At 36.9% G+C, this 24,839-nt stretch overlaps 1 protein-coding gene across 13 annotated transcripts in view; it reads right to left on the reverse strand.

Annotated features, from left to right (window-relative positions):
* CADPS2 (calcium dependent secretion activator 2) overlaps positions 1-24,839 on the reverse strand; it is a 532,431-nt gene that overhangs the window by 178,656 nt on the left and 328,936 nt on the right. For all 13 annotated transcript variants that reach the window (XM_044920121.1, XM_044920119.1, XM_044920123.1 and 10 more), the window contains exon 9: positions 10,355-10,421. In XM_044920121.1, coding sequence (XP_044776056.1) covers positions 10,355-10,421 — 67 coding nt within the window. The remainder of the gene's footprint in view (positions 1-10,354; positions 10,422-24,839) is intronic.

Here is a 24,839-nt window from a genome sequence, read left to right on the forward strand (position 1 = left end):
CTTGGCACCTGCTTGCCTGTGGTGCAGGAGTCCCCGACAAATTTCCTGACACCCTGCTGTCAGGAAACCATCATCCTCTCTCTCTTCCTTTGCGACTTCCAAGAATCCTTTCATTGGGGGTTGGAGATGTGCCTTGTTGCTGTAACAGAGTGAAGGCACCTGGCCGATTTGGGGACTGAACTGATTTGGGGGACGTATGTTTCTCTGCTGCGAATGACTTGAGGGCTGTTGGCTTTCCTGTCTCGGCTTCTGTGTCCCAGCCTCACTTGGTTCTCTCCCCACCTCTCTCCTTTCCTCTCTTTCTCTTCTCCAGGTTGTTTCTTTCCCATTCAGATCACAGACTTGTTGAATGAATCCATAAATGAACAAGAAACTGAGAAAGAAAACGTGGAGATGCCTAAATATAGTTTTAGATATTATCCACCCCCCCCTTGTTTTTTAAGATTTTACTTATTTATTTGACAGAGAGAGAGACAGTGAGAGAGGGAACACAAGCAGGGGGAGTGGGAGAGGGAGAAGCAAGCTTCCTGCTGATCAGGGAGCCCGATGCGGGCTCGATCCCAGGACCCTGGGATCATGAACTGAGCCGAAGGCAGATGCTTAACGACTGAGCCACCCAGGCGCCCCTCCCCTTTATTTCTAATGGACATTATCTTGATTATACATTTTAATGTAGGTTTTTGAAATTGTTACTCTTTTTAAAAAAAGGATTCATCTCTAAAGATTTCTACATTAATTATGTTCATGTGGTCATGCACTAAAGAACCCAGACATGATATGTGTAACCCATCTAAAATGCTAAAAATTTGCTTGTCATTTAAGATCTAGTCTTCAAAATTACCTGTCAAAAGGCTTGTTTTTCCACATGTAATGTAAAATGCTTAACATCAGTGTTGCTTCTTTCTTTGATATAGCTTGGTACAGGTCCAGTTGCTGTTTTATGATTTAAGTACTATATTTCTAGCTAACTTTGAATAATTATTTAACACAAACAATATATAAAATTTTAAGTACCAAATTCAAGATCTTTAGAAATACTAAAAAAGCATAAAACAAACAAAAAAACCTTCACCTTCAAAGGAATCACCTACTTTCTAAAGCCATAGTGATTTAAATGATAAAGTTTTAAACACTTGTTTCATTTTGTACTTCTTTTAACATTTTATTTAATATTTTACTATCTCAAAAGTCATTCACCAGACCCAGAATCTGTCATGGATTACTGGGCCGTGGGTTTTAACAAAGAGTACAGATGGAAGAGTAACAAAACACCAACGACTAACAAAGCTATCACTAAGAATTAGGAAACCCAACCCAGGAGACAACTGAAAAAGAACCATTTGGCTTTTGAATACACTGGTTCCAGAAGCAACTATGAATACCATCCTTTTAACTCCCTGCCTCCTGGTTCTAGTTCCATAAAATGATGCTGCATTTTACACTTCTTTGGAGTTCTTTAGTATCCTCAAGAGCTTTCACGTTACCCATCTCTTTTGCAAGGTCATGTTAAAGCACATTCCTAAAGCAAACTCTACAATGAACTGCAGGGCACATTCCAGTGAATGCTTCTGAATAGCATTAACACCTTATACCTACTGGTTTGCTAGCTAATATCCAAACTAAGGGTAACTGGGAGAAGTTGCACTCTGAAAGAACTGTCACCATCAGTTGGCACTAAGTTAAAATATGTCACTGAAAGAGAAGCTATGGGACCGGGGGGTGGGGGTGGGGGTCACCCTGCTCCCTGGGCTCCCAAGCTGGAGATTTTGCAGCCTTCACTCTGCTTCATCACCACATGACAGGGAATTAGACAGAAACAGGTGGTCTGACCTAGTATTTGTTTTCACTTATAAGCTTACTTGTATATTACCGAACAAAGCTTATATAATATACTATATTGCAATTGAAAATCCTTTCAGTGGAAAGATACAGCAATGACAAACATCCAATATCCTTAACGCAATCCACTCTTAACTCCATGAAGAATGGATTTATTGAAAATTTGGGGATATAAAGAGACTTTAATCTGAGGGCAGCATTAAATCAGGTTTTGGCATCACTACCTTTGACAGGGCACCTTCACTTAAGCTGCTAAAGGTCCCATGAGGTCTCTGCATCTGGTCTGGGAATCCTCCCATTTCATTTTCAATTGCCAACTTGTTCAACACCTGTCTGTGTCCACATGTGTGAGTGCTAACTATGAGTTTTGAGAGACCACAATATTCGCATTTGCATGCCGTATTCCTACTGCAGAGATCATGTTAACAGCTGACAGCTTAGCAACTGCCGCCATCTAATTTCAGTAAAGATTAAGGCTTAAAAAATCCTTAGCTGGAAACGTTCTTGGCAGAGGCCAAAGGTGCTGCTAGACTTATTTAAAAAAAAAAAAATCCCACAGCTTAATCAAGGAAAAGGAATATATTTTCAAGATCACGATGGATTTGAAGGGAATATATGTTTACTGTTTTGACCAAACGGCATAAAAACGATTTAGCAGTTGATGTATAAATTAAAGAGGGGAAAGGCAGTCTTTTAAAAACAATGCTCAGGGTGATGCACATATATTTACTTAACAAATTGTTTCTACTCACATTAGATTATAAGAAAGACTAGGTCCTTGTTTTCATGGAACATAAATTCTAGAACAGGTAAAGAAATAATAGGAAAATTTTTAAATAAAAAAAGATCATTTTGATTAGAAATAAATGTTCTGAAAAATAGAAAACAAGGTACTGGGACACGGAGTGAGTTGAGATACTTTGGATTGGGTGGGCGGAAAAGGCCCATTTAAGATGACATCTGACCTGGTACTTAAATGGATAGGTAGAATGAGCCAGCCATGGGGAAATGAAAACAATAAAATGTTCAGAATTTCTATAGATGGGTTTAAAAGTAGCCGAACAACCACTAGATGAAAGAAAGGCAGGGGACTTAATTCAAAGGCATATTCGCCTAGAAATCACCCACTAAAAAATAAACCCATATTATGTATTTATTTGAGGTACATTTGGAGAGGGAGGCTAGTGACTCTGAGGTACTAAACTCCAATTCTTGGCACTGTACCTAATCTGGGGCAAAACACTGCAAGTTGAAGTGCTGCTCAGTGGGACAGAGGACTCACCAAAGAGGAAGCCAGGGCCCAGAACATGTAGGATCTTCTCTGGGTCATGGTCGGGGTAATTCTAAGTGTAATGGGAAGTCATAGAACGATTTAAGCAGCAAGTGGCAAAATTGGAGTTACGCCTCAAATAGATTATTTTGGCAATGCAAACAAGGGATTATAAGGAGAATGGCAGAAAGTGGAAGCTGCTACGATGACATGGTAGACAAGAGCAGTGTGAAGATGAGAGCAGTTTCAGCTAGTCCAGCGGCAGGAAACCTGGAGGACTACAGTCCTCTGTTCTCTGTTCTCTGTTCTGGCTGTACATCAACCAGGACACCGAGGCTTTGTCAGGTACGCCCAAACAGAAATCAGTTTTATGTCCCACATAGAGGTGTGAGAAGGAATCCAAATTAAAGGACAGATAATACTCACTTCCTTAAATATTTACTGAGTCTTTACTATGTGGCAGGCATACATGTATGTATGTAGAAAGATCTATATTGCATATAAATATACATATACACATAAGCTACACATATGCACAGCATTTAAAAATTGAGACTTGTAAAGCAATAAGAACAAAACAAAACAAAACAAAACAAAAAACCCTGAGCCTACCAATACTTAATTCTGACTTCACAACATTGCACAATTCTCATTCACAGGTCCTTTGCACTTTTTTGTAGGTACGAGCAATACAATAAGAGGAATCAGACAGTTTCCTGGAATCTAAACATGAAGACACAAACAAAAGTTTTAAGGGAACACCGGGTGTATATAAAAGAGGCATTTCTGCATTGGGATCACCACCTGATCCATAGGAGATTCTCCTTACTAAATCCAGCCCCATGTTCACTTCACCTTTTATAATTTTAGCTCCTGAGATACAGGTAAATGATAATAGCTCATATTTTAGAACTATTTTGAAAAGTAAATGTATTGTTAGTTAATGTCCAGGGGTAAACTGTATAAAACAATAGGACCATTTTCTTCTTCAAGATGGAAAATTCAATGATCACAAAGCAAGAATTATCTTAAAAAATAAAACTGGGTGTTATACACAAACAATGAATCATGGAACACTACATCAAAAACTAATGATGTAATGTATGGTGATTAACATAATAAAAAATAAAGTTACCAACAGAAAAAAAAAGTGTGCTAAAAATAAATAATAAAAAAATAAAACCTAAAGAAAAAATTCTTGTCCACTAACATTTTGTTCCAAATAAGCCTCACAACCAAAACCATGAATTTTCTTTCATATCGCAAGTGTGTGCATCTTGAAAGATAAAATAACACATGCTATCTGACACATAACGACTACTTATTAATTACAAAAAATGACAAATGAAAAAACAAGCCAAAGTTCTGGTGACTAAGTACTCCTGAGTCATCTAAAGCTTTATAATCTTACTTATTATCGGTATCCCATGCCTTTTGGCCCAGTTATTCCATTTCTGTAAGAATATTCCCACATACACACAAAGCTTAATATATAAGGACTGAGTGTATGTGTGTGTGTGTGTGTTGTGTGTGTGTGTAGTACCATTGCTTATTTTATTTTTTGAGAGAGAGAGGGAGAGGGAGAGAACAGAGAGGAAGGGAGAGATGGAGAGGGAGAGAGAATCTTAAGCAGGCTCTACCCTCACTGCAGAGCCCAACTCAGGGCTCGATCTCACGACCCTGAGATCATGACCTGAGCCAAAATCAAGAGTTGGATGCTTAACTGATTGAGCCACCCAGGTGCACCCTACCATTGCTTATTTAAAAAAAAGGAAAAACTTAAATGTCCAAAAAAGGGGGAACTGTTACATAAATTACGTTAATCCATACTATGGGATCCAATCATCCAGTCAAAAGAATAAAGTGGATTTTTATATACTGACATGGCACCTCATCTGTAATATTTTTAAAGGGGAACAAAGCAATATATAAAATATATATATGGACTGATTCTATTAAGAAAATATGCACACACAAATAAGAAAATATGTGTGTGTGTGCACGTGCACACACACACACACTGATAGAATTTCAGAAAGTCACTCCTACTGGCGGTGGGTACTTGGCAGTGATCCTTTGAAAATGAGAATGGAATAAGGTGGCGATGCTGGTAGGGTAATGTTGATGAGGGCCTTTCATTTTCTCCATAAATAATTCTGTATGATTTGATCTCATCCTACACTGAACATGCCCTGGGTCTGTAAATTTTCAATCAATTTAAAACATAAAGCTAGACAGCCACTATCCCATGACTTTCTTGATCCGACAAACAATACATTTCTTCACTTCACATTGCTCTCAGCCAATAGCTGATGTCCTAAGAGTAAATCTAGACCACATAACTTTATGTCGTAATGGTCCTCTCAAATATGTGACAGCAGCGTGCTGCAGTGGGTCTCCGTGTGGACTCAATATTTCAGGTAGCAACAGGCTGCGGCAGCCACTTCTTTTAAGTCTCAAGCAGATTTCTGACGGCATCTCACTAACAGAGTGCTTCTCGTATGTTTGCAGCATGTACGGATCACTCAGTGACATGGCTGACTGTTTACATCCTGTGCCAACTCAGCTGATATGTAATTAACATTATGTCTTGATAGCCTGCTGTTGTTTGCAGCAACTTCAAGTCATGATTCTGACACATCGACAACAAGCAGTGAACACTTTGATACAGGGCCAAAACAACACTGATGTCTACTTCAGTTTCCAGTGATGTCACCCAGTAAGTAGCCTTCACGAGCATGAGACTCTCTGTGCTTTCACTTAATGGCCATGTCTAGTCAAACTGTTTTGTACCTCATGAAATTAATGATCCACTGTGATGATTCCTATTTGTGTGCATCACTTGAATCTTAGCATTAGGGCAGGGAAAATAAAAGTTTACTCTGTAGACTAAATTTGGATTTGAATGCTTGACTCTACCACATACTGACTTTATAATTCTAGGTAAATGATAGAACTCCTTTGTACACAGATTGTATCTGTACAACAGGGATCATATTTATTACCTATCCCTCAAACATACCTTATTCTGAGGATTAAAAAAGAACATCATGTGTTGAAAGTGCTTCACATAAATGTCTGTTACTACTGCTTAATAAATATTAGAAAAAAATATAGCAATAACTGGAGTAGGTGAGTGCTTCAAAAATGCCTGGATTTATCACAGAATATGCAACATGTGGGGGACATAACGGTTATTTGAATAGTCATTAGCAGATTACAGAATTAGGAAATAATTCAGTTTGAGTAAATCAGAGAATTCTAAAGATATTAAATGGTTGTACTATAATGAACAAAAATGTATTAGTGTCATAAGTACTTTACAACAATGGTATCCTCCAAATCTAATACTAGACCACTGAATAAGCACAAGAAAAATGAATAAGAAACACTTAAGTTTTGGTAAGATGTCAAACACACTCTTCTAAAATCAATTGTTCTTTCAGTTTGGCTTGGACCAACATTTACCACCTTCATTTAAAAAAAAAAAAGAAAAAGCAGCCTCTTAAAAAACATGAAAATCTATTCAATACACTCGTAACTGTACGGACTTCAGAATCTAAATGGGGACCGAAACTAATCTTACTTACGACCTTACTTGGAAGCTAAATAAGCGCCCCACATTAGTAAATAATTTATTGTCCTATTTTGAACTCTGCTTCAAATGTTTTTATGAAAGTCTTTTCACCTCAGCAGCTATTCGAGTGTTCACTTTGAACAATGACTTTGCCGCTGGCCAAACCTGACTCTCAATCAGTTTCTATGAGCACAAATTCTTGAGCTGATGGTTACATCTCCAGCTATAACTCATATAATACACACTCACAAGTGGTGATGAGATTCACATTCTCGCCAGGGCACCATTCTGCCGACGGCAGCAGCAGACACAGCAGGGGGACAGTGTCCTCCCTAGAAAAATGACTCCTTCACCTTTCAGTAATGCAGCCTGCAGGTCCGAACCTACAAGCTGCATGCCAACAGAATGAGAGCTCTCTTTAAAAATACTAATAAAAACTACCCAGTTCTTCCCAATGGGTCCTTCTCATGGAATCTCCATACACATCCATCTTGATTTTGAAGTGTGTGCATTCAATTTGTCTTCCCATTACATTTGGAATTGAAAGGAAGATTCAATTGTATTTACAACTTCAAAGAGTTGCCAGAGTACTGGCACGTTTATCTCAATACATTCGGCGTGGGATTCTCTGTATGAGTGCACGTATATACCTATATTTGTGCAAAATTATAATGCTTAAATTTAACTTCAGATTTTAAGATGATAACTCAGGTGGAATAGATCTGAATTCATTACAGTCTGGTAGTGTTTTTTCTAAATTTCAATTATGGAGCATATGGGTTTACATTTAAATTTTAATTATGGGTTTAAATTTTGCCTTTTAAAACGTTATACTTGGGGTGCCTGGGTGGCTCAGTTGGTTAAGCATCCAACTCTTGGTTTCAGCTCAGATCATGATCTGAGAGTCATGAGTGGTTAGAGGGGAGTCTGCTTGAGATTCTCTTCCTCTATCCCTCCCCCGCTCGCTCACTTGCGCACTCTCTCAAATAAATAAAAATCTTAAAAAATGTTAAATTTGTTTTTGTTACTGACAGAACTTTCTAGCTCCCTAAAGACATGGTTAATGTTCCTCAAAGATATACCAGTTAATGATCTCAAAGTACTCTAATTCTTTCTTTCATTTCTAAATTCTTTTATAGGGTGATCATCAAAGTATACATGCTTGTCCTGTAATTTCTGATTCTTGTGATCATATGCTAGAAAATGAGGTAAGGAGTAAAGGATTACCTCAAATCTCACTTGGCCAAAACCATGAGGTGATCATCTGATCTCTCAAGACTAATCTAATAAAGTCAATTTTCATATATACAATCAACATAGTTGAAACTCTCTTAGCCTGTCACTTAACCAGACCTCTAGATTAATGAACACTGAATCATTCTTTAAAACATAATAGAAATGATCCAGCAATTATACTCTTTGGTATTGACCCAAAGGAGTTGAAAACTTATGTCTACACAAAAACTTGCCCAGGAGTGTTTATAGCAACTTTATACATAATTGCCAAAACTCAGAAGCAACCAAGATGCCCTTCAATAAGTGAATGAATAAACTGTGATTCACTCAGACAATGGAATATAGAATATTATTCAGGACTAAAAAGAAATGAGCTATCAAGCTATGAAAAGACATGGAGGAAACTTACAAGCATATTACTAAGTGAAAGAAACCAATCTGAAAAGGCTATGTGCTATATGATTCCAATTATAGAACATCCTGGAAAAGGGGAAACTATGGAGACAGTAAAAAGATCAATGGTTGTCACAGAGGAGAGAAGGGCCGAATAGAGAAGGAACAGGATTTTCAGGGCAATGAAAATACTCTGTATGACATTTCAACGATGGATATATGCCATTATACATTTGTCCGAACACATATAATATACAACACTAAGAGTGAACCCTAACGTAAACAATGCACATTGGATGACTATGATGTGCCAATGTTGGTTCGTCCTTGGTAACAAATGTATCAAGTGATGTTGATGATAGGGGAGACCATGGCATGTGTGGGGGTAGGGGGTATATGGAAAATCTCTGTACCTTCCTCTCAGTTTTGTTGTGAACCTAAAACAGCTTTAAAAAGATAAAGTCTTTAAAAAAAGGAAAAATAAAAAAATGTAATGACTAATAGGTAAAACTCTGTGCTTATTTAGAGTCAGCTAGGTTTGTTTGTGCCAATAACACCTGCTATTAAAAATATGGAATTAAAAAAGAGTCTGCATAGTAATGCATGAAGTAGGACTATGAAAAAGAAGCTGCTGTTTCTATGAAAAATCACTTGAGCGATTTAGAAAGATGTGATGAAGTTGCTAATACAAACTCGTCAAATTAGATGTAAGACATCTATCAATAGGAATAAAATCAAATGTCCAGAAAGATCTGCATTAAAAGTGCTTAGTAAATGCATTAAGTTCTTGTAACAACATAAAGAAATTAAATGTGGAAACCAAAGAAGAGGTCATATGGGTATGGTTTTCGGAGCACAGATTACCCAGACCTCCAAACAGGAGACCCTTACTCAAAGCAAACGCTTGGGCTTTATATCAAGACTGCCCAACGTATGTGTGTACAAGTATGTGTATCTTTTGTTAAATTAGTTGACCAAATAATGGTTTCAATCACAAGGCTACATTTTAACCAAATAGGCTGGCTGTTTGCCATGCAGATAAAACTAACTTTGACCGAATTTTTATACTTTTCATGAAGTTACCATGCCACTGTGGCACATCCAACAATAGATAGATAACCTTACATCTGGAAATGACAGTTTTCCTTCCTTAGCTTTTTGCCATGTTATTCTGATACAGTCCATTTAAGGTTTGCTTAATGTGTGGGCAGGAATCGACAAGATTTTCTTTTCATATATATCCACTGGGGATAAAATAGCTTGGATTCATCATAGAATGGAATGACTACTACTTAGAAAGTTATTCCTTAATGTAAATTTAGTTTGATGAGTGTATTCTATGAGCAAAGGTTATCTATGATTAAAAAACAAACAAAACAGAGAATGAATATCCCAGTAATCTGCCTATATTCAGAATCCGATTGCGAACAAATCGTACCAGTCCAGGTAATTTACTGATATAATTATGTGAATAGATGATAAAAATGGAATATTTGTATAAAAATGGGAGCTTCTAAGTACTATGGTTTATCTATAAAATATCAGAATGATGCAGTTTTTCCCAAGGTATGGTCCTGTCTTCCTGAAGGATTTAAGATCTTTTCAGGGAATCTGTGAGGTCAAAACTATTTTTGTAATAATATTCAGACATCATCTGTCTTTTTCACAGCTACTTTCTCATGTGTGTACGGTGGAATTTTCCAAAGGCTAAATTTCATCTGATATTGCAACACATTGAATGTAGAAGTGGATATGAAAATACAGCCGCATTCTATTAAGCGATACATTAAAGAGATGGGCAAGAGTGTAAAATAATGCCGCTCATTTCCCTAAATTGTTTGATTCAGAAAAGTTATTTTACATAAAAAGGTTACTTGTGTTAGCATGTGAAAAAATTTACTACTTTTATTTTGAAATGAAATATTTGTTTTTGTTTTTTTTAGTTTTCATTTCTAACACAGTGAATATCAATAGATCTAACCCAGTAAACAAAAGCTTGAGAACTGTTAGATTGTGTAACAGGAAAATAATTTACTAACCTGAACAAGAACAAAGTAACGTTTTTTCCATCTTTTCCAAACCTTCTGTCCTAGGGCATACAGATATCTGGTAAGAAAAACAAGCAAAGAATATTTTAGATGAATAACGTTGTGGCTCTGTGTAATCATATTTCTTCCATAGGTATTTTTTTTTTGAGACCAGCCTGTTAAAGGCAAAGTTTAGTTCATTTGAAAGCTGAGACAACATGTAGCTTCTGTGTTACAAAATGACTGAGCTTATTCTAGGTTCTTGAAAGGGAATTGATTTATGTGGCTTATCAATCTGTCAGTTCTTACTACAAATTGAGCGAAGTTGGAGCTAGAAAGGATAATCAAAGAACCAGTGGGAATTTTATTCTTACACACACTTCTTAGGAGAGACAAAGGCTACAAACTGGGGATAGAGGACTCAGCTCTCAGATGACCAGGGCTGAGGAGTGTGGCCTAAGGAGGAGGTGGCTGTAGAGTCAAGAACCCAGAGCAAACGGTCACTGTCCAGCTGGGTGACCCCAAGTTATGCTGGCACCAATCTTGGTTTCTGTTTCTTCAACTATAAATGGCACCACTGGGTTTCCTGATTTCTAAGGTCTCTGTCAACCTCATAATTTGGTGGTTTAGCTGATTTATGGAAGTATCTTGCTGCAAATTTCCCTAACTATGAAATTCAGGCAATAATATATGTGAAGAGAATACGGCATAATTCAACATAGTTACTACCCCCAGGGCTTTTAACTTTGCATTGCTAATAGTAATATGAATGGAAATGAATAAAGTAGTCAATCATCTGAGAATAAAACTTTTGTTCTTACTGAATATACAGATGTAGGTATATACATCAAGGAGGAAGAAGAAGATATTAAAAATTAATGAAGTGAAGCATATCATGGAGAGCTATTTTGAAATTATACCAGAGAAATGTATACACACCTCCTACAAAAGTGGAAAACATTGTTAGAAGTTTGAAATATGACAAATACAGGCCTGGTTTTTAAATTAAAGATTTTTCAATATTTCATCACTGTCCTTTTCTTCTGAAGTGAAGATTCATCTCTGTAAAGGTTACTCAAACTAAATTTATATACAATTCTGAGTATTAAACTATGGTTATTCATTTATTTGGGGGCTTAAAGTCTTGAGACTTTCACAATTTTTATTTTTTTAATTTTATTTGTTTTTAAATGTTTATTTATTTATTTAGGGAGAGCATGTGAGCAGGGGAAGGGGCAGAGAGAGAGGGAAAGGAAGAGCCCACATGGAGCTCCATCTCACAACCCAGAGATCATGACCTGAGCCTAAACCCAGAGTCAGAGGCTCAAGTGACTGAGCTACCCAGGCGCCCCAGAGACTTTCACAATTTTTAAAACTAAAATCTTAGCTTGAATTTTTCATTGCTGTCTAAGTAAAATAATTCTCTTTTGCAAAAGCAAAGCAAACGTTCTTGTCCCCTTTTAAAAAGGAAATGCAAGATGTTGGCTAAGGTATGTTGAAATTAATGGGCACTCTTTAAAAGTTTTTTTAAATACCCCTTCCCCCATTTGTCCCACCCCAAGCTCTCCCTCCTCTGGCAACTACCAATCTGTTCTCTGTATCCATGAGCTTGATTTCTTGGGTTCTAAATTTTCAGAATCAAGAAAACAAACATGCAGTTACTAAAAGTCAAAATAAAAACTAGGCTTTTGCATTGGCAATCATCATCCACACTGCCCAAATCAATTATGTACTTTGTTTCAGACACATCAGCTAGCTAGGTGAACTCCTACTTGGCTCGCACAATACCCTTGACACCATGTTGCCTGTGCTCCTGGATATAATGTGAATTCATTTAGCGACTGACAGAGACATCCACTGCTACTGTTCTCACCTGTTCACTATCTCCTCCTGAGGTCCCTTTAAAACCCTTTGCCCCACCTTTGCTCCAGCCTCTAATTTCTCTTCTGTGGTTTTGGTGGTAGGTGTTTAGCTGCTCTCTTTTTGTATTTCCTATGTAATTTCCCTCTCCTGAAATGCACACACCCAAACTCCTATTACAGGGTTAACAGCAATGACCCCAGGAGCTAGATACCGGAGACACAACAGATGCGCTGTATAAAAGTGCACTCGCAACATCTGCACCAAACAGCTGCCTGGGAGCCACAGAAGACATTTGGAATCACCTTTGCCCATGACCACTGCCTGCTTCTGAGCTCCTTCAAGGGTCTCACTTAGCATGCTGCTGGGCAACTGGGTCATATATAAGTGAAAGTGAATAGTCATACACAAACCATCAACACCATCGGCAAGTGTAAGTCTTGCTGAGAGTGAAGGTCCTACACGAGGAATACTACTACCTGCTGCAACATCATTCAAAATCATGGATCGACGAACTGGGAACGACAATGTAGGATTTCTCTGAAAACAGCAGAGCAGTGGGTGCACACATACATGTGTATACTGGAGGTTGGGAGAGGATATAAGAAATTGAATAAAAGACAATTTGAGACTGGAACCAAGGTAAGCATTCGAATGTTGGGCTGTGAGATATTTTGGGGTGTTACACTCTAAGAAGAAATTCAATCAACCATATATGGAAGTCACAAATGGACAAATGCATCTAGGAAGCAGCTGGGCAGGAGAGTTATATTCTCTGCCTAAGAAAAAAAAAATTACATTCAACAGAAGATTGACTGCATAAAGGAAATGTTATAAATGCTATGTAGCAAAAATGAATAGTTTCTGCCTTCCAGTGTTCACATTAACCAGACTAAAATTTTATGAAATAAAATGGACAGGAATACATCAGAAAAGATAGCTATACTGAATAAGAACACACTGAACTTAATTGCAACAAATTTGAGGGTTTTTTTCACTCAAAGAATGATTTCTGGCAATAGGTTTCTAGCATCACTGTCTAGCTGCTTTTTCACTGGTATAAAATTAGATTCTGGGCATAAGAGATACTTAAAATTGAGGGAAGAATGAAGAACAAGATGTTCATCAATACTGTTTAAAATCAAAAACTCAAAACCGGCTAAGGATCAAACGGTAAGGAGTGAGTAAAAGTTGCCACTAAAAGTGATGTCAAAAAAGAATGATGTGGAAAAATTATTATAATGCTAGATTTAAAAAAAAAAGCAGTCACATGAGCTCATAGTATATGCATGGGAAGAAAATCCAGAAAGATACATCAAAATATTAAGCCTGCAGTTAATACTGGGCTGTTGAGATTAAAGACGAATTTCATAATGTTTTTTTTCTTTTCTTTTTTAATAATCTCTATACCCAGTGTGGGGCTCGAACTCACAACCTCAAGATCAAGAGTTGCATGTTCTACTGAACCAGCCAGGTGCTTCTTCATATTGCTCTTTATGCCTTTACATTTTCACAGTTTCTACACTAAGCATGTCTTCCATTTTTTTTTAAAGTAAGGCTTATTGGTATAGTTTACATAAAGTAAGAACCCTCCATTTTAGGTATATAATTTGGTGAGTGTTGACATAGCAATGTAACCACCAACACAATGGACTTACAGAACATCTGCATCCCTCCAAAGGTTCCTTCAGGTCCTTTTATGATCAATCTCCTCCTCATATCCCCCAGCTCTGCAACAACTCTTCTGATTTCTGACTTTACAGCTGTTTTTCAGAATGCCATAAAGATGGAAAAATATAATATGGAGCCTTTTTGTGTTTGGCTTCTTTCACTTAGTAAAAGGCTTTTGAGATTCACCCCTGTTGTTGCCTGTATCAGGAGTTCATTCCTTTCCATTACTGAATATTATATTTTATTGTATGAAGTCGCTTCAATGTGTTTATCCATTTACCAGTTGGTGGACATCTGGATTGCTTTCACTTTTCTAGCAATCAAACAAAACTGCTATAAACATGCATGTACAGGTCTTTGTGTGGGCCTGTGTTTTCCCTCCTCTCAGGTAAATATCTAGGAGCGGGATTACTGAATTATATTTAAAGTGTATGCTTAACTTTATATGAAACTGCCAAACTGGTTTTCCACAGTGGCTGTACAATTATGTATTACCACTGACAATGTTTGAGATCATGTCTTATCTTCATTATCAGAAAAAAAATATTATGAAGGATTTGGGGAATATAATCATTATAGAGCCATAAATCATATTTCCAGTATGACAAAGTCAAATACAGTGACAAATATCCTTATCTTTGGTCTCCAGGCATCATGGGTACAGTGGAGAACTCCTATAAGCTTTAATGGTTAGATGGTTTACCAGGTTTCAAGGCTATTCCCAAGTTTGTCGTTTGGTGGTCTTAGCTATAGGAGAGTTGAACTGTGGAGAGAGTAAGGAAAAAGCCAAAATCATCTGAATAATCAAATGGTCATAATCACATAATTTCTTAGAAATATCTATAAAAATCAAAATGCATTCTCTCCTTCCTTTTTTTTTTTTAAATGTTGAGTGTTAGGTTACAAATTCTCTTTTATGGATAAAAATCTAGTAAGTTTTTTTTTATTTCAGAAAAATATACTAAAGTTACATTTAACACATTATGCTCTACTAGGCAGTAAGATTTAGTTCATTACACTTACATGGTGATATTTGAGTATTCTTAATTCCTGAAAATTGAGTTACTCTATATAGAGACTATATCCATAACAAATTTTTGAAGAATTTGTATGCATAAACCAATTTGATTTAAAATAGTTATAAAATATAATTTGATCTTTCTTTAATGATTTAGAAAGGACCCTACAGCATCTTGGGGTCATTATTATGAACATCAATTATAACTGTATGATTCTGTAAAGGAGAAGGTATGGTTGATAGAGCTAAATATAACAATAGTATTAATTAAACAGATCTTTGAAAGTTATTTACCTGTCATCCATTTCTGTTTCATAAAAACAGAGTTTTAAAAATCTATTAATATTTTCCTTTCTGAATTCTGAACAAATTGCTTTTTTATTGCTTTATGAAATCTGATTCTACCAAATAAAGGTGTAAAAAGATCTTCTAGGAAGTGTATTTGTCATTCTGGACAGAGACTACCTTGATTAGTGTTCTACAGGTCTGTCAGTGGGTCTGCGCAGCAGCTGTATTCTCCCTGAATATTTTCTAACCTGCTGAGTCATTATTAGCTTCCTCTCGGTCGATTGTATGATGAACTCAAATAAAAAAGACAGTTGTTTTTTTTTTAAGGTATGTAAATCAGACCTGCCAAATACCAGTCAAACCGGGAACATACAGTTACCTGGGCTTTATGTGACAATTTATAATGTTATCCAGTAAAATAAATATTTATCATACAGCATAATAGCAACATTCTCTAATGCATACTGCTAGTTTTTTTCACCTTATTTTGAAGAGGTTTTAAAGAGGAAAGCCAGTTTTTTGTTTTTTGTTGCTTTTTTCATGAGGCTTTCAACATTACTCATTTTCATCAACCTACAGAATTTGGTTTAAAAAAAAGCATTTTTATTCACCCTTGTTAGATTATTTCAGCTAAGTAACAAATGGATGGAAAATGAAGGAACACATATCAGCAATTTTCATGTCCTACTACATTCTCCAGGCCTCAGAGTATGGCCCTAGGAAAAAAAAAATCCCTAATCAAAATTAAATTTGATCCAGGAATTATTTGAATGGGAATAAGAGAGCTAATCTATTGTATATAACATACTTGAAAAGCATGTATTTCCAATCCTAATTTGTACAAAGTATATAACATTTTTTTCCACTGAAATATTGTCAATGCAGCACAATACTCATGTAACTAGAGTATTTTGGATTACTTAAAAGTAACTGCTCAGATACTATTTAATAGTGTTTGCTTTCATCAATACATCCAACTTAAGGTATTAAGAAGTTGTTCCCTTTGAACAAAAAATTGCCTGCTTAACTTTAAAATCTTCTCTTCTTACATGGGATTAGGTAACAAAGAAATTAGCAGCACTGACACAAAGCTTGGATTTAACACATAAGACTTAAAGCCTTGAAGCATTTGGTTTTATAAATCAGTATAAACACAGCAATAATCTTAAAGAATTAATCCCTCTTCTAGGGCTGCTTCTAATGGGGAGTAGTATTTGCTCCAAAGAGATATAGTAATCGTTGCTAGAAAATAAGGCACAAAACCAACTAAAAGTGTATCAATGTTTCATTTGCCTATGACTATTTTTTTCTTTTTTGGTGTTACTATTTTTGGGTCATGCTCTATCCTCAAATATAGAAGATATGCCACCCTGAATTTTAAGATTTTTGATTGCATATTAAAATAGGATGTGGATGCTGTTAGGAAAAATGTCAAGTGAAGAGAAGAAAGAAGAGAAAATTAAAGAACTTTGGTAAGGCCAAACCTCAAGTTACTATCAACAAGGCAAACAAAGCATTATTTTTCATCTTCTCTATCACTAGCTATATATAGTCAGGAGAGAATCTCAACACTAAAAATGGTACAATCTTTATGATATCACTATGACGCTTTAAAGAGTTATGTGTTAATAACTCACGCTGCTTCTAAAAGTTTTCATTTGTGGACAAACAAGAGCAGAGCCTTTATGAAATCCATCAGAATGTTCTGTAACAACAGGAACAGGACACTTTTCTTTAGATATGTGTTGCTCATTAATAGTATGTATTATTACCAATAAAAGGGTCTCAACAACAGATTCAGAAAAATGGAGTTTGGTAAAATCAAGCTTCAAGCAAACAAAAATCAGTAATATTACTATGCTTATTTTTCTTGAATTTTCAGAGAGAGATTTAAATTTCATCACATGTTCACACTGCAATGCGTGTGAAATAAAATTATTTTAAATGCTTGTTTTTACACAGTGCCCCTTTGAATGTTTTTTTAAAAGTAGATTCACATATATCATTCTGTGATTTGTCTTCCTTTAAGCCAAAAACCCTCCGAAATTAGTTTTAATAATAAGTTAAACCATTTTTCTGTAAATGGTATATATTCTCTGCTAATATATATAAGCACAAAAGTTGATGAAATTTCAAGAACTCGTTTTCTGGTTAGTTTTTAAAATTGAGATTTAATTCAACTTTGTAACACAATATGTCTGAGCTCCAATATATCCTACACTATTCTAGTAAATAAACAGCCAATATTCTCTATGCCATATTTGAAATGGAAAATGGGAACATGAAGTAACTAATTACAACTATCCAAATACTTTAAAAGCACTTTATAAAACCTAACTTAAAGATTGTTCAAAGAATACTTCAACATAAAAAAATTCTCCAAACATATTACTAAATATTGTAGTTAAGTTTCAATTAGAGTGGTGGCATACAGTTCTAATAGAAAGGAGAATATGACAATTTATTTGCACTGAGTCCATGCTGTGGGAGTTCACGGTTTCACTTTATGATGAAAAATCATTACTAATGAATATTTGAAAAACATAATTGTATACAGAATATGGGAATTATTCAGTGCTTGGAAAAAAGGACTATGACTTTTGTTGGATCGCTTGAGTCTAGCTTTTAATTCAAAGAAATGGAACAATCAATCTACATGTTGAATGATAAAGTCTTCCTTATACAAGGCTTCATTTTTCAAGGAAAAATACAGAAAGGAAAAAAATCAATATATAGAGTCATTTAGTTCTGGGAAGGGCTTTCTTAAAGAGAAACCTCAGTCAAGGTTGAAAGAGCAATTAATGCAGGCTCAAAAATCTGGGCCATTCTGATAGAGTTCGGTTAACATGTGGCAGAAGTAATCATCCACTTGTGAAAATGATTTTCGGTTCATTCTCAAACACCTTTCAGACACTCATGATCCCATTTAACTGACAACAATACAGGCTATCTGAGGGCACCATTGCATCTGATGTGAAAACCAATAGGGACCAAATGCCCTCAGGCACTTTCAGTCATCCTGCACGTTCTCTGCTGCCTGCATAAAAGGAATCTTCCTTTCACTGCATTCTTTCTTTTATTTAACCCCACAAGATAAGCCTTTTTTTGGGGGGGGGGTTCATTTTTCAGCTAAGGACGACAGAAAGAAACTGATTCAAGACAACAGTGTGACCTGGGTGTTAAGAAACCTAGAAATAAATACTTTCCAATGGCTTTTATACTTCCTGAATTCTTGTGAGAAAGAGTACGTGAGGTGGGGAGGCAAGGAAAGGATCACCACCAAACAAAATTTCTTAACATTTTGAGAGAAATTATGAATGAAGAAAAATCCGAAACTCTTACAGTTGAACAAGAATTTGAAATGGGGGTGCTGTATAAACAGACTTACAAAAGCAAACTTGAGTAAGATGTAGAGTTCTTCACTCATTTTCTGGATCACAGTTTACAGAATTTCGGTGACATAAAAAGGGTCTCCCCTCTTTTTCCTCAGAAGTCCCATCTTCTGGTAGTTTACGCTCAGCTAAATCTGAGTGAAATCTCAGCCCACATCAGCATTATCAGAATAAGTAGAACAGTCAGAGGTGCCAAAGCTGTCTTCTAAAAACTGGCTTGCCATCGCACAGTCTAGGATGTGAACAGAGGCACACTGACAAGATGGGAAGACTCTAGTGCTTGCTTCGGCAGCACATATACTAAAAATGGGAAGACTCTAGTACCCCAACCTCAGCTAAGACACTAAGTATGAGCGGCCGTTCCTAAAGGAGGTCTAAAATAAAGGGCAATGCGCTGTCCCCTAGAAACAAAACTGAACTGGGGAAATTATAGAAGTAGTCTATGAATAGTACTTTTAAACAAAGACACACAAGCCAAACAATCTAAGTCAAACTGTACCGAGAAATCTATTAGAAAGGCAGTTTTTCCTGTATCTATCTTTGAGAACTGATCAGCAGCATTCTTTTATATCTCAACAGAGAACATGCCCTAAAACAGTTCTTTAATGGTTCATGGTCTCACCAACACTGATATTTATAAACTTATACAAATATGTTAGAGTCTCATTCTCAGAAACTCTAACACAGAGGGCAGATTTTGTAGGCCTGGTTTCATGTTTTTCCTGCTTAAATGTCCTTGAAAATAAGTAATGCTTTTCTACATGCGCAGAAGCTTTACTGCTTTGTTAAAAGTTAAAGAAAATTAGCTTTCCAAGCGGATTATAAACTGTCTTGGAAGGGGATGAGTGAAAATATGTCCAAACAACGTACTGAGCAACCCACTCCAACCAGGCTAACTTGCATCTATGCTTCCTTCCCCTGTGAGGAGGGTCCAGGCTGTGAAGAGGTGACTCTCTGGGTGTCAGGCTAGGGACATAGTCCCAAAAGACACTCCGCACTTGGTGAAGAAGCTCTGGGGCACCTACCGGTTAAAATGAAATAATTCACTTAGACAATCCTAGATATTTTTGTGAGATAATCCATTAAACTCTCCTCTTTTTAAAAATGCAAATGGTTTGGTAATAATAAAACAAAAGTTTTAGCAAGGGGTTTTTATGTATCAAATTGTATCTTCTTAAAAAGATTTTATTTATTTATTTGAGAGACAGAGACAGAGAACATGAGCTGGGGGAAGGGCAGAGAGAGGGAGAAGCACGCTCCCCGCTGAGCAAGGAGCCCGATGAGGGGCTCCATCCCAAGACCCTGAGATCACGACCTGAGCCAAAGGCAGACGCTTAACCGATTGAGCCACCCAGGGGCCCTGTATCAAACTGTATCTTACTGACTACTGGAAATACCTTCCCTTTTGGGGCACAAAATTCCCAAAGCAAAGAAAAATAATCACTTTTAAACATTATATACAATACAGGTAATCCTGAGTTAGCAGAAAATTTTAGGTCTCCGTTTTCTGCAAATGGAAAGACACCTGCTCTACCTCCTTCATATTTAGGATATATTCAAGATGAAATGTGTACACAAAATGCCCATTTATAAACTACATTCACTCTAAAAAGAAAATCATCGAGAAGGTAATTTGAGATTCAGTGTTTTCCACTGTGTGTCTTGGGACATCTGGATACCAAGTATTATGCAGAAAAAGAACAAATTTGGTGGGCAAATACATGTGAGAAATACTGAGCTAAACAAAGCTAAACATTCTGTATGAGGGGACGAGTAAGAGCTTATAGTAGATGTGGAAGACACAGTAAGAAATGGGGAAAGGAGGGGAGAATAGTGGATGTAGCATCTCCAAAATTACAGAATCTTCTTCATAGAATATCTTGTAGGAGTAATATTCTCCAGCATGCACTCTGGGAAATTAGTTAGACTAGAATACTGATAATGAGTCTTTAGGCAATAAAATTATACAACTGAGTTTTTACATTCTGTTCAGAATTTATGAATATCCTAACCATAACTAAAATGTCTTCTTCACTTCTAACATCATCCTACTAGGAATCTATAAATATTTGTTTGGGGCAAAAAAAGTTTTCTGTAATATTTGGATCATAATCTCCATGGATTATATTTGATTTCTGAATGATCTCTTGTTCTCTAATGTTACTCTCTGGTCTTGGTTAATGAGGACATTTCTGGAGGACTCTGAAATTTAGAAAACAAACTATATCCGTCTTTCAAGTATCTTATCCTCATGTGAATCATTTACAAAGGCACTTGAATTCCTCCTGACACCCAGTATGTTTCACAGATCTGCTTCCCTAACAGCCTTGTCCTACCTACACTGTGTCACTTGAACTTCAATTTTATGCCTCGTGACCCATCTTATCTGTAGTCATGGAGGACTGTGTGGAGCTCTGGTTCAAGACTTGAGGGACTATCACGCCAGCCCTGATGCTGTACCTTGGCCTCAGTGTCATCCCCTGCCCTGAATGTTTGGATAAGCTACCTGATACATAGGCCAAGGACCCGGCTTTGCTCTTGTTCTTGCTCATCTTTCTCTGATACCCTGCTCTTGAATTCTGGACACATGAGTTGGTCCTAGATCTTGGTAATGTCCCACATCTGTAAATACTGCCTGTGCTGAGATGCGTGGATACTTTCTTTGACGCCATGTACTCCTTTGCACAGATGCTCTGTTTTCCCTGCTCCTCTAATAGTTTGTGTGTTCTCTGTCTTATCCCATCAGTCCCATGCTTCTTGCAATTTCATTCATTTCCCACAATTTAAATTAATTTAGTTATTGAGTCTCACATTTCCAATTTCTTCTCATCGCTCAGATCAACTACCACCTTTCTCAGAGAAGCCCTCCCTGATATCCCTAATAAGGTCATATTCCTTTATTACATGTATTAGGCAAGATGTGGACATGTCTTCCATAGCCCTGCCACGGCCTATGGCAAGTCCTATTGAACTAGTCTGTTTCTAATACAAGACTGTAAGTCCTTGTAAGGGCAAGGGCCACATCCCTCATGACTCACCACTCCACCCCAGCACCACGCATCTATATAGCAGATAGTCCATAAACATTTTTGGAATGACTAAATGGCTGCTTCTAGGTCTGTCATTAGGAACAATTGTAATAAAAACAGAAGGAAAGTAAATCTTCAGCAAAAATTTATATAATATGCATTAAGGTAAAAGAAAAAGCCTTGGATAGATTTTGGATATTCCATAAAGCTGCTATGTTTACACTTATTTAATCATGAGTATTCAAACAGTTTTAGGAGAATGTTATTCTAGTATTTCTAGTATTTAACTTAATATGGAAGATCAAAACCCAAGGGGAGCAGGAATCAGCTGCTATGAAAGCAGTCGCACAATTTTAGGAGTCCAGTCCACCCACCACCCCATTATCCAAAAAAGGGACTCCTGAACTTTCTTTTTTTAAGCCCCAACACGGGGCTTGAACTCACAACCTTGAGATCAAGAGTCACAGGCTCTACCATCTGAGCCAGCCAGGTGCCCCTGAGACTCCTGAACGTTAGGTGACACAGTGTGAACCAATGCTGGAAACAGCCTCAAGGCCACAGCATCATAGGGGCCTTTTAGTCAAAATGGAACAGACTACATTCTATGTCTATCGATCTCAAAACTCCCCCAGATTTCTAACTCTACCAATATTCTTTTTTTTAAAAATTTGCTGATACATGGACATTGTTGGAGTCTCTGAGAAGGTCCAATACTTTATAAAGTATTTTCCTCTTGTCTTGATTCTGAACAAGTTGGCTTCAGAGAACAGAGGTAACAAGAGGCAAAAACATCACCTAATTCAGTATTATCATCAGACATATTTTCTGATCTCCGGTCACAGACCTCGCTGAACAGGACAGGCCTGTCCGTGTGAAGATCCTGCCACTCACAGACTTATTCAGGGAGCAGCAGAGAACGGGTACTCCCTATGGTCAACTCGCCTTCAAGGGACAGAGTGGAAAGGGCTGATCTACGCATGCCCAGTTCCTGCCTTCCGGCTAGCCAATCAGGGAAGTCCGATGCAAGGGTGGGAAGAGGCCACGAGTATGACCTCACGGATGTCCCTCCATGTGGAAGCAAGTATCCGGGGTGTGCAATAACTGCTTTTTCAAAACAGGGATGAAAAAGTGAAAATATCCAGAGAGAGACAGAGACAGAGACAGGGAAGGAGAGGGTAAGAAGAGAAAGACAGAAACAAATGATATCTTTTAAGTCCCTTTAACTGCATGTGCCTGGTACGACTTTCCCTTTTTTCCCCATATAAAATAGGGACAGCAGTATCTGCCCTGAGTATCACAAACACTGTCATTACAAAAACAGTGACATGATGCACATAAACGGGCCTTTGGGACTATAAAGCACAATGTCAATCAAGATACCATCGTAAGAGCAGCAGTAGTAGAACATACTGAAAAATTTCAATCTAACTTTTTTGAAGGACTTTCTAGAAAGTGTGGGGGAGTGACAATAAATTTTACAACTTTGTCCATTAAAATAAAAAACTTTCAAAGAGTGGGGCAAAAATTTGTCTATTTTTCTAAAATCAAGTATAACTAGGATATTGCACAAGTTACCACAAAACTAGATCTTCTCATTCATCTGACAAAAGTATTATTTCTGTGGAGTACATATATGTTTCCCAGTTACTGAATTCCTTAGGTTCTCAAGAAGTTGCTATCTATCAACAAACAAATTCTAGAATACTGTGGGAAAACGCACTTTGACATACAGTTTCTTTCTCACCTATATCTATTTATTTGGGGGGAAATAAAATAAACGGGGCCATGTACAGTGAGGCTGGGATTCATTGGGCCAGGCCTGTAAAATGTTTCCCATCCTCCTTTAATTTGAAAGCTTAAGAATTCCATTTATTTATTTGCCTCTTAGACTATAGTCACAGTACTTCTGCCTATGAATGTAGGATACAAAGAAAAATGAAATCGGAGCGCCTGGGTGGCTCAGATGGTTAAGCGTTTGCCTTGGGCTCAGGTCACGATCCCAGGGTCCTGGGATCGAGCCCCACATCGGGCTCCTGGCTCAGCGAGGAGCCTGCTTCTCCCTCTCCCTCTGCCTCTCTCCCTGCTCATGCTTTCTCTCTCTCTGTATCTCTGTGTCTCAAATGAATAAATAAAATCTTTAAAAAAAAAAAAAGAAAAATGAAATCAAGATAGTTAATAGAAAAAAAAAAAACCTTTGACATTTACAAAACATATTCAGAATTTCAAGTTTCAGGCATTTTTGGTTAAAACTGACCTTAGTGATATCTCTGATCATTCACCTACTACAAAGCATTAAAGTTTTCCTACATTAATTTGATAAAATGTCTTGACAAGTTTGATATGTCCAAAAGGAACTACCACGTCACCTTCTTCTAACCTTTCTTCTTATATTTTTTAAAAAAGAAAATGTCCTGAAGGTTACTTAATACTCCTTAAATAGTGCCACCTCTATTACCAAGTAGGACAAAAATATTGTTCTGTTTTCAGGGAGTGCTTGCGCCATCTACTGGAAAAATATAGGACTACTTTGTCAAACAAAAACTGTAACACTTCCAAAGATACTTTCCTTTAAAATGCAACTTTGGAACAAAATCTGGTCCTTTTCTTTCTTGCATTTTAAGGCATGTGTCAGTATAGGAAATCAAGGTTTCCCCCAAGGTTAATGTACATTATTTCAAATGTATTCAAATATACATTAGTTCAAATATCTCAATATTCCTTTCTTGATGGAATCGTTCAAGAGTTACACTTTCATAGGCCGAAGTGCATGTAAAATAGAAAAATACATATGGAGTAAAGGAGATAAATAACCATTTCACTATTTATTAAAAAATATACCAGCATCTAATTTTAAAACACATATAAGCAGAGGCCCTGTGCCATTTAGCCATATACAGCTAGGGATAAAGATTAGAATTCTGTTCCATGAATTTGTAGAGTATCAAGATTACTTCACAGAAAAGAATTAATAAAGCCATTCCAAAGGTATTTGTTTTTTTTTTTTTTTTTGAGAGACACAGAGAGAAAGCATGAGCAGGGGGAGGGGCAGAGGGAGAGAGACTCTCAAGCAGGTTCCACACTCACGCAGAGACCGATACCGTGAGACTGACGGACTAAAGCCACCCAGGCACCACACTCTCTGAATGTTTCTTGATACTTAAAATCCCAGTAATAAAACACAGTGCAAAAAAAAAATTAGTACATAGAAAACATTGACTTCTACCTCCCCCCCCATTCTT

The sequence above is a fragment of the Neomonachus schauinslandi genome, chromosome 12 (genome assembly GCF_002201575.2).
Source record: "Neomonachus schauinslandi chromosome 12, ASM220157v2, whole genome shotgun sequence".
Classification (NCBI taxonomy): domain Eukaryota; kingdom Metazoa; phylum Chordata; class Mammalia; order Carnivora; family Phocidae; genus Neomonachus; species Neomonachus schauinslandi.